Source organism: Lepidochelys kempii, chromosome 17 (genome assembly GCF_965140285.1).
Source record: "Lepidochelys kempii isolate rLepKem1 chromosome 17, rLepKem1.hap1, whole genome shotgun sequence".
NCBI classification, from domain to species: Eukaryota; Metazoa; Chordata; order Testudines; family Cheloniidae; genus Lepidochelys; species Lepidochelys kempii.
In genome coordinates this window covers 24,451,866-24,462,228 of record NC_136396.1, presented here as the reverse complement: position 1 = coordinate 24,462,228, position 10,363 = coordinate 24,451,866, and the positions used below count along the sequence as shown (strand labels likewise).

Here is a 10,363-nt window from a genome sequence, read left to right as displayed (position 1 = left end):
GCAGGCTGAGCCCGCTGCGCCGCCGAGTGGGACTTTTAGCCACCCAGTCAGCGGTGCTGACCGGAGCCACCAGGGTTCCTTTACAACCAGGCATTCTGGTAGAAAACTGGATGCCTGGCAACTCTAGCTATGGGCTGCTCTGCTCCTGGCCTCATTTTGCTGGCCTTAGTGCTCCGGAGAGGACTTTGGTTTGGTGTCTCTCAGCACAGAGCCGTTATTGCTGCACCTAAACCCTCTTCTTCAGGGGACTGTAGCTTGGCTCCCACTGCAGCTGGGCTGGGGGCAGGGGGCTGACCCTGTGTGTGGACACTCCAGCCCCTGCTTGTGCAGGTGAACACACCTGCTAGTCCAGTCACTCCCTGCCTGGCTCCAGCACAGTGCTCAGCTCCGTCCTGCTGCCCCAGACTCTGGCAGGCCAGCAATCTAACACGAACATAGCACAACTTCACTGTGACCTCAGTCCCAGCAGGCCACCAGCACTGTGAGCTTCCCTGCAGCAGTGCCCTGTGAGTGCCAGCAGCGAGAGCACAGGAGTAGAAGCCCTAGAGAGACTCTAGCTGGCAACAGGGGTTGATGTAGCCCCATGCGGAATGGGCACATTACATGGCAGACACCTGCAGCAGAAGGGGCCAGGTGCTGCAGGCAGTAGAGCTGGAGAAATGGGGTGAGTCCCGGACAGGTGCAGTGAGGAACTGGGTGGGGCAGATCCCCAGGTGGGCAGGGAGGATCCCCAGGGGGTGGGAGGCTGTGAGGATCCTGGGAAGGCAGGGCAGAACCGTTTGGGGTGTGTGTGTGTGAGGATCCTGGGGGGCAGGATGGATCCCTGGGGACGGGGGGGGGGTGCAAGCCAAATCCCGGGGGTGGGGTGGGGGGGACAGATTGCTGGGGTGGATCGCCAGCTCTGGGTCTGGAGAAGCAGCGAAGAAGAAGCAGGAGGCTGCAGTCCTTTAGAAATCATTGTTTATTAGTCGTTTGGAAGCAGTTACTTTCCCTCTTTATAACATGTCCCACCCGAGCTATACCAAGTGAGTAACATGGAGAGGTGTGATTCCTTCCAGCCCACGGCTCAGGAACACACGGGCATCCAGGGCAAGAGGAAGGGCAGGTCCCAGCGGGGCCTCAGAGACATGGCAGGGCTGGGCTGGCGCTGGCTGCCCGTACAGTACTGCTGAGTGAGGGCGGGCACATGGCTAATCCCATCAGTGTTAGTGACTTGGCTCTGCTGATAGTGCCAACCCCTCCCCACACACCGGAAGGGCCGTGTCCTCCAGCGTGGGGACGCGTCAGCCAATCAGATGGCCCCACCGCAAAGAACTCTAGGCGAATTTAACCCACCCATGAGCCCCTACAGGCCCCGCTGGCATGAGTGTCAGAGCAGGAGGAATTCCCCTGCCCGCCTGCATGGAGCCCACAAGCCCCATCCTGTGGCATCCCGCAGCGTGGGCACTGGGGCGGGCAGGCACGGAGGGGGCTGACAGACATGAGGGGCGGGGGATCAAGGCTGGCTAGCTGCTAAGCAGTTCCTGGCCAGTTGGACGGAGTCTTGGGAGCAGCTGGGATATGCTGGGCCTGGGCACTGCTGACGGGTCATTTGCCCATATGCTGGAGGCAGGAGGAGCCCAGCCCCTTGCTGTCCTCTTGGAAACCAGCCCACATCTCCTCCTCCCCGAGGGCCCATGGCTCCCGTCCCCTGGGGAGGGTCCAGTCCTGCCCCATGGAGGCCTGCCCAGCTCTCCCTGCAGGGAGCTTTAGCACCAGTGGGAACGGCATTTCCCACAGTTTGTTCTGTGCTTCCCGCTGGAGAGAGGGCAGGGACCCCTGGGCCGGAGCGAAGGGAGCATCAGGGGCCATGGAATTCCCTCCGGGGGGCTGGCGGGGGAACGGGGGATGGGGCGGGATCGCTGCTTTACTCAGGGTTTACATTCTAGACCATGCAGTAGCACCAAAGTTCATGAGGTTAATGGTAGCAGCCTGGCTGGGTTACTTCCGCTTCCTGCCACAGTACTTCCCTTGCGCACAGCCCACGCCACCTGGCAGGGGACAAAAGAGGGCGTCAGTCCCAGCACTCCAAGCCCCTGGGCTCCCCCCAGACAGGGGCAGCAGGGGGTGGGACACGAGGCTGCCACCTGGTGGTGATGGCGTAGGCCAACAGGCTCCCTGCTGCCGGCTGGGCGAGCGGTGTGATGTGCTCCCGGCCCGGGCACAACGCTGCGGAGGGCGTGGGCTCTCCCCAGCCTGACAAACGGGCTGCTGCGTGAGGCAGCGAACATGAGGCCAGGTCAGGCAGCAACATGCTATGAATGAAGGGCTGATTGTTGTGCCAGAGGCGGGCCACTGCCGCCCTGTGGGCACAGCTGCGATGCGGGGAGACAAAGGCTGCTCCCAAAGTGGGAGTGGCCTGGGTGAGCCCCTGGCAGTGGGGCATGCCGAACCAAGCACCAAGGCTATGGCCAGAAGCCTGAGCATGGGCAGCATGAGCACCTTGGCTGGCACCTTGCGTGGCCAGCGCAGCAGAACCAGGCTGCACGAAGTGACGAGGCCGGGGGAGCCCCAGGCTGAGAGGTCACATGGCTTCCTCCTTCCAAGTGCAAACGGTGAGTGGGGCTTTCCTATCCTGCTCCCCCAGCGCGTGCTGGCAAAGCCTGGCGACCACTTAGCCCTGTCTGGCACAGTCCCTGTAGGGGACACCTACCTCTGTATCCCAGGGCTCCCAGGGCCCCACCATAGGTCTTGAGAGGTTTTCCTGTGGAGAGGCAGAGAAAACAATCCATCAGCACAGGCCCCATGAGTGCGCAGCCCAAGAGGGGGCAGCAGGGAGCACGTGCTACCAGTTCCCCGCTCTGCCAGCCACAGTCCCTGGGAGCCTGAGGACCGGCGGTGTGCCTCATGGGCCCTCTCCCTCAAGCACCTCTCACAAGGGGCACTTCATGGGACCCCAGGGGGACTCCCTGGAGCAGCAGGGCTGTTGGCAGCTCATCCAGGATGCCAGTTCCCAAAGGCAGCAGAGAGCGGTTCCCCGCCCCGAAGCCAACGATCCCTATCGACCAGCAGAGCAATGCGATCGAACCCCTTTGCCCCAGGGCCTGGCTGCAGCTGCAGGGCACAGAGACGTGCCCGCCCCTGCTGTGTGCACCAGGCTGGGTGCAGGGCCCACCTCACAGGCATTCAGCCAGGGACTAAGTCAGGGTACCTGGCTGCAGAAGGCACCCCTGCTCAGATGGGTGAAGGCACGGTGGGTAGGGGTAGAGGAGCCCAGCACTGGAGCCTGGCTTGCCCACTGGAAGTGCTGTGTGCTAGTGATGGGGACCACTGCCTCCACAGAGTAAGGGAGTCTGGGGCTGCTGGACCCACTCCCCCTGGCTGCTGCCGGGGTGCTGCTGAGGAGGGTGGATCTGGGAGCTAAGGCACTGCACGGGCACTCAGGAGATGAGGACTCCCTTCCCTGGGACTGCCACCCAGGCCAATTCACTCTGGGCCTGGGTTTCCAATGGGCGCAGTCCTTGCCTCACCCAGCCCTGGCAGGCACGGGCACCCACTCACCGCCGTATCCCAGCTGGCCAGCGAGTCCACCTGGAAGAAAGCAAAATCCTCAGTGCCAGTCCTGTTGGTGCCTCACCCCCTCCTTTAGACACCCCTGTGCTGAACTGGGGCCTCTTGCAGGGGACCTGGCACCATCCCCTGAGGGCTGCCCCAGCTCCATCAGTCTTCCAGGCAGACTGAGTGTATGCGGTATGGAGGCCAGCATAGACCAGGGCCCAGCCAGCGGGCACAGCCTCCTGGCCATAGGCCCCAGCCAGTGGCACAGTCCCATGGGCACAGGCTCCAGTCCTTGGCCCATCCCCCTGGCCACAGGCCCCCCTCCTGGGCCCCAGCCATTGGGCATAGTCCCCTGTGCACAGGCCCCGCCTGTCGATGTTGGCCTGACTGCAGCACAATGTGGCAGGGCCACGCTGGGACCCCAGGTGCGGCCAAGAGGCCCATGCAGGGGGATGGGGCACTAGGCCGGGCTCATGACCCAGCTGTTAGGAGATAGGAACTGAGCTGCCAAATATACCTGGGTAAATGGGAGACAAACCGAAGCCAGGAACTCCAGCCCCTAGAACAAAATGAGAGTGGGTGAAGCTGGGGCGAGCCACTGGCCTGGCTTGAGGAGGGTTGTGCCATGCACCCCACAAGCATACTCTGGGCCTGCAGGTCACAGTAACACCCTGCCCCACGGGGGGCTGCCTAGCAGTACCAGAGGCTGTGCCAGAGGAGACCCAGGGCATGGCATGGCACCACCCTGGGCCACAGCATTCCTGGCCCCACCCTGGCCAGGAAGTTGAGCCCCCAAGGTCCAGTTCTCATCTGATCAAGGCTCAGTCCCACCTGAGCAGCAACGGCTGTGAATGCCTGGCCACATCCCCAGAGCTGGGCTGTGGGAACCCAGACCAGGGCACCCAGTTCCAGGACATCTGGCCGAATGGGGCCCTGCTGGCTCCTGTGCCCCGGAAAGCCCTCCCAGGCCATGGGTAGCTAAAGAGAAGTTCGGTTCCCTGGTGCCCAGGGCGCAGCGTCCGTAGGTCCTGGCAGCTTGTCCGGGACACTAGCCTGCCTGGGTTTGCTCCTCCTGCCAGAACAGCACAGTCCAGCTTCTTCACGAGCCTGCCTGGGGAGCGGCTAAAGAACAGGGCCCTGCCGAAGGCACCACTGGCATCAGCATCCCCGCCCAGGGAGGCTAAGGCATTCCCTAGGCAATGCCCAGCAGAGCCGCAGGAGAGCAAGCGTGAGCTCCCCCCACAGCCCCGTTCACTCACCTGGCTGCAGGCCCCCAACACCGAACCCTACAACAGCAAACACAGCCAGTCACTAACACAATGACAGCAGCGCCAGAGTCACGACCTCCCTGCCATCCCCCACAGCGCCCCATGCTGGGAGAAGCTGGGCTGGTATAGTCAGGACTCGGAGCCCCCCTGCCCCAGCCAGCGCTCCTGCCCTGTTTCCTACACTGTTGCCAGATGGGAGGCCCTAAGGCTAGAGGTCCCGCTGCAAAGGGCAAGGCACAGCTGGCTGCTCAGCCGAGGCCCAGGGCTCTGGGGACTGGCCAGAGGAACTGGGCACTGGCGATTGCTGCTGATGTCACCTGGCGCAGCTCCAGTGAGCTTCATCTCACAGGCCCATGCCCCTCTCCCCAGGACCCTCCCTTCCCGGTACTGCTCTGAACCAAGAGATGCCAGCGCCTGGAAACAGGCTGTTCGCAGGACTGCGCCACATGGAGATGAGAGGAGGGGGTCAAGCTTAGCAGCCGTGGGCTCCCTGCAGTCCAGCCACGGTCCAGCTGGCTGCAGAGAGAATGTTTCCCTCGTTCTAATTACAGCTCCACTCAGCTGGGCTGGCCCCTCCTGTGCCCACGGTTCACAACCCGCTGCACAGGGGAAGGCACGTGCTGGGGAGGCTCGAACCTGTCTGCACCAGCATGGCCACCATGCCCGGATATTGAGGGGATGAGCAGGGAGAGGTGGCTGCACTGGGCACATGCTGTCACCTGCAGCCTCTGACGGGGAAAGCTGCCTGGAACAGCTGCCTGCCCCAGGACCAGCCAGCTGGGCACCAGGGACTGAGACCCCCAGATCCATGGACAGAGCCAGAATACAAAGCAGCGTGACAAGGCAGGGCTGGGTGAGGCAGGGTGGGTGCAGGCCTGGGCTCACAGCCCCCCAGACTGACACAGGGCCCAGTGACAATCCCCTGGGACTAAGGTGACCAGTCACAGCACACAGGGCCTTAAGGGCTGGACTCCGGCCTATGTGCCAGCCAGTGCAGGCAGCCCAGGCCAAGCTGCTCCCCACAGCCAGCTGAGAGGCACTGTCTCTACGCATGGGTCTGTCCCTGGTGTAAGCTGACAGCTGGGCCAGGGAGAACCCAGTTCCTCATTTATTGCCATGGCTGCGGACCTGGCATAGGCTGCCCACCTTTGTTGGATGGTAGTAAGGGGAAAGCACGTGGAAAATACGGGACAAGACAGTATTTCAAGGGCCATTTTAGGGACACAACATTTTTCTGAGCACCACCTGGATTTCTCTCTCAAGTGAACATTTCTACCCTCAGGTGTCCAGTGCAGTTACCACCTGCATCAACCTAACGTTCCAGTGGTCAAGGGATGGCCCTCAAAGTATGGGATGGGTGCCCGGCCCATAACCCGCAGGGCAAAGGCTTCCCGAGTAACTCCCTAGGGAAGTGAGCTGTAGCTCACGAAAGCTCATGCTCAAATAAATTGGTTAGTCTCTAAGGTGCCACAAGTCCTCCTTTTCTTTTTGCGGATACAGACTAACACGGCTGCTACTCTGGAATCTGATCCTTAGGGACACTAACACTGCACTCTCACCAGCATGCCTGCCCCTACAGCGCCCCCCGCTCACAGCCAGCGCTCCTACCCTGCTCCCTACAGTGCCCCTGCTGCGAGAGGCAGAGGCTGGAGTAGCCAGGAGCTCCCTACAGCCAGCGCTCGTGCCCTAGTCCCCACAGCAACCCCTGCTGGGAGAGGCTGAACCCAGTGGAGCTGGGCCAGTTACATGGCTTGAGAGGTTTGCCACTAGCCCCTAGATACAGAAACCCTGTGGCACAGAACAGGTGGGAAATGCACTCCATCAGCATTCAGCAAAAACTGTAGCAGCCCCAGGCTGGGTGACGGGGGTGAGGAAGGCCCCAAGTGGGCACAAGCCTGTGGCTCATGGCTCCATGACAGTGTGGGGGGGCCCAAGGTGCTGAGAGCTGGACAGATGGGGGCCCTCAGGGCGGCAGTGGAGTGTCCTGGATCTGAGATGCTAAGAAAGGAACATCCCATTATTGCCACTGTTTGGTGGCTGCTTTGGATGGGACCGAGGGGCCAGAGGGCCGGGGCCGCCTTCCCATGGGGACCAAGAGGCATTGGGGCTGGGGCCCCCTTCCCCTGGGACCAAGCAGGCGACATTCCCTAAGACTGGCATCCCACTCCAGCACTCCGTAGCCATGCACCCTGCCATCTGCGGGGAGGCCATCCCTTGCCACCTCCGCGCCCAGCAGGGGACAGCCCAGCCCTGAGGCCAGGAGCTCTAGGGACTGTCCCAGCAACCTCCTCCCCCACAGGGCCGGGCATGGAGCAGGACAGGTGCTCTGGGTAGTGTGCATGAGAAGCCCTGGAACCTTAATGTGAACCGTGCACCATGCAGACACACACGCACGAACACATGCACACCCCCATGTGTACGCACACCAGTGTACAGTACGCACACACTCAGCACACACAGGCCTGTCCATGCTAAATGACGCACTGCACCTGCCCTGGAGAGCTGTGTGCAGGCCTGGATGCCCTGGGGAGAACATGGGCACACACTGCCTTGTGGGGAGGAACCAGGTCCTATGAGCCTCTAGTGCTGGCTGACCCCCGGCAGCCCAGCTCCAGTGCCGTGGCCTGCCAAGCAAAGGCTCCGTCAGCCACTGGCTAGTGAGAGCAGCTGCTCACTGCCGGCAGCAGGCACCCAAGGCCAGCCGTGCCCCAGCTGGGCCAGCCCCTCTGGGCAGAGCAGAGCCAGTGGGTAGGGCAGTGCCCCAGAAGCTTGTGGCCTCCCAGACGTGAGGAGTGGTGTGTGGAAAGCGCCACGTGGGGAAGGGAGAGAGAGGAGGGCAGTGGCCTGTAGGCTGGCAGCCCCCATCACACACTCTGTGCTCCATCTGGCTCCTCTGGACAAAGCCTCTGGCCGTGCAGAGACTCTGGTAGTCCTGCGTGCTGGCTCCTCCGTGAGGGCTCCCCAGTGGGAGGTATGGCACCCTGCAGAGCCACTGCCTGGCCCCAGCACTGTGCCGGGAGCAGACTCCTGCTGGCATGCCCTTAGGGATGGGGCCTCTGGGGGAAGGGAGCTAGCCAGGCTGGGTCTGGCACTAGCCAGGGATGCCAGGATAGCAAGGGCCTGGGGCAAAGGGGTAGGATCAGGGCCTGGAGACTGGACTATAGGGAGAATCCTGCCCTCCCCGTCTGCAGACACAGCACGTCACCCCCAGCACCCTTCCCAGCACGTCACCCCCACCCGGCACCAGGGCCTCGCCTGCTGAAAGAGAATCATAGAATCATAGAATCATAGAATATCAGGGTTGGAAGGGACCCCAGAAGGTCATCTAGTCCAACCCCCTGCTCAAAGCAGGACCAATTCCCAGTTAAATCATCCCAGCCAGGGCTTTGTCAAGCCTGACCTTAAAAACCTCTAAGGAAGGAGATTCTACCACCTCCCTAGGTAACGCATTCCAGTGTTTCACCACCCTCTTAGTGAAAAAGTTTTTCCTAATATCCAATCTAAACCTCCCCCACTGCAACTTGAGACCATTACTCCTCGTTCTGTCATCTGCTACCATTGAGAACAGTCTAGAGCCATCCTCTTTGGAACCCCCTTTCAGGTAGTTGAAAGCAGCTATCAAATCCCCCCTCATTCTTCTCTTCTGCAGGCTAAACAATCCCAGCTCCCTCAGCCTCTCCTCATAACTCATGTGTTCCAGTCCCCTAATCATTTTTGTTGCCCTTCGCTGGACTCTCTCCAATTTATCCACATCCTTCTTGAAGTGTGGGGCCCAAAACTGGACACAGTACTCCAGATGAGGCCTCACCAATGTCGAATAGAGGGGAACGATCACGTCCCTCGATCTGCTCGCTATGCCCCTACTTATACATCCCAAAATGCCATTGGCCTTCTTGGCAACAAGGGCACACTGCTGACTCATATCCAGCTTCTCGTCCACTGTCACCCCTAGGTCCTTTTCCGCAGAACTGCTGCCTAGCCATTCGGTCCCTAGTCTGTAGCTGTGCATTGGGTTCTTCCGTCCTAAGTGCAGGACCCTGCACTTATCCTTATTGAACCTCATCAGATTCCTTTTGGCCCAATCTTCCAATTGGTCTAGGTCCTTCTGTATCCTATCCCTCCCCTCCAGCGTATCTACCACTCCTCCCAGTTTAGTATCATCCGCAAATTTGCTGAGAGTGCAATCCACACCATCCTCCAGATCATTTATGAAGATATTGAATAAAACCGGCCCCAGGACCGACCCTTGGGGCACTCCACTTGATACCGGCTGCCAACTAGACATGGAGCCATTGATCACTACCCGTTGAGCCCGACAATCTAGCCAGCTTTCTACCCACCTTATAGTGCATTCATCCAGCCCATACTTCCTTAACTTGCTGACAAGAATACTATGGGAGACCGTGTCAAAAGCTTTGCTAAAGTCAAGAAACAATACATCCACTGCTTTCCCTTCATCCACAGAACCAGTAATCTCATCATAAAAGGCGATTAGATTAGTCAGGCATGACCTTCTCTTGGTGAATCCATGCTGGCTGTTCCTGATCACTTTCCTCTCATGCAAGTGCTTCAGGATTGATTCTTTGAGGACCTGCTCCATGATTTTTCCAGGGACTGAGGTGAGGCTGACTGGCCTGTAGTTCCCAGGATCTTCCTTCTTCCCTTTTTTAAAGATTGGCACTACATTAGCCTTTTTCCAGTCATCCGGGACTTCCCCGGTTCGCCACGAGTTTTCAAAGATAATGGCCAGTGGCTCTGCAATCACAGCCGCCAATTCCTTCAGCACTCTCGGATGCAACTCGTCCGGCCCCATGGACTTGTGCACGTCCAGCTTTTCTAAATAGTCCCTAACCGCCTCTATCTCCACAGAGGGCTGGCCATCTCTTCCACATTTTGTGATGCCCAGCGCAGCAGTCTAGGAGCTGACCTTGTTAGTGAAAACAGAGGCAAAAAAAGCATTGAGTACATTAGCTTTTTCCACATCCTCTGTCACTAGGTTGCCTCCCTCATTCAGTAAGGGGCCCACACATTCCTTGGCTTTCTTCTTGTTGCCAACATACCTGAAGAAACCCTTCTTGTTACTCTTGACATCTCTGGCTAGCTGCAGCTCCAGGTGCGATTTGGCCCTCCTGATAACATTCCTACATGCCCGAGCAATATTTTTATACTCTTCCCTGGTCATATGTCCAACCTTCCACTTCTTGTAAGCTTCTTTTTTATGTTTAAGATCCGCTAGGATTTCACCATTAAGCCAAGCTGGTCGCCTGCCATATTTACTATTCTTTCGACTCATCGGGATGGTTTGTCCCTGTAACCTCAACAGGGATTCCTTGAAATACAGCCAGCTCTCCTGGACTCCTTTCCCCTTCAAGTTAGTCCCCCAGGGGATCCTGGCCATCCGTTCCCTGAGGGAGTCGAAGTCTGCTTTCCTGAAGTCCAGGGTCCGTATCCTGCTGCTTACCTTTCTTCCCTGCATCAGGATCCTGAACTCAACCAACTCATGGTCACTGCCTCCCAGATTCCCATCCACTTTTGCTTCCCCCACTAATTCTACCCGG

General features: G+C 59.4%; 1 protein-coding gene across 3 annotated transcripts in view; it reads right to left on the bottom strand.

The window, feature by feature from the left end:
- Window positions 1-943: 943 nt before the first annotated feature.
- Window positions 944-10,363, bottom strand: part of ELN (elastin) — a 90,836-nt gene continuing 81,416 nt past the window's right edge. For all 3 annotated transcript variants that reach the window (XM_073315473.2, XM_073315472.2, XM_073315471.2), the window contains 5 exons: window positions 4,797-4,823; window positions 4,055-4,096; window positions 3,541-3,570; window positions 2,693-2,743; window positions 944-2,030 (listed from right to left, as the gene is read on the bottom strand). In XM_073315473.2, the coding sequence (XP_073171574.2) occupies window positions 1,981-2,030; window positions 2,693-2,743; window positions 3,541-3,570; window positions 4,055-4,096; window positions 4,797-4,823 (200 nt within the window). In that variant the 3' untranslated portion in view covers window positions 944-1,980. The remainder of the gene's footprint in view (window positions 2,031-2,692; window positions 2,744-3,540; window positions 3,571-4,054; window positions 4,097-4,796; window positions 4,824-10,363) is intronic.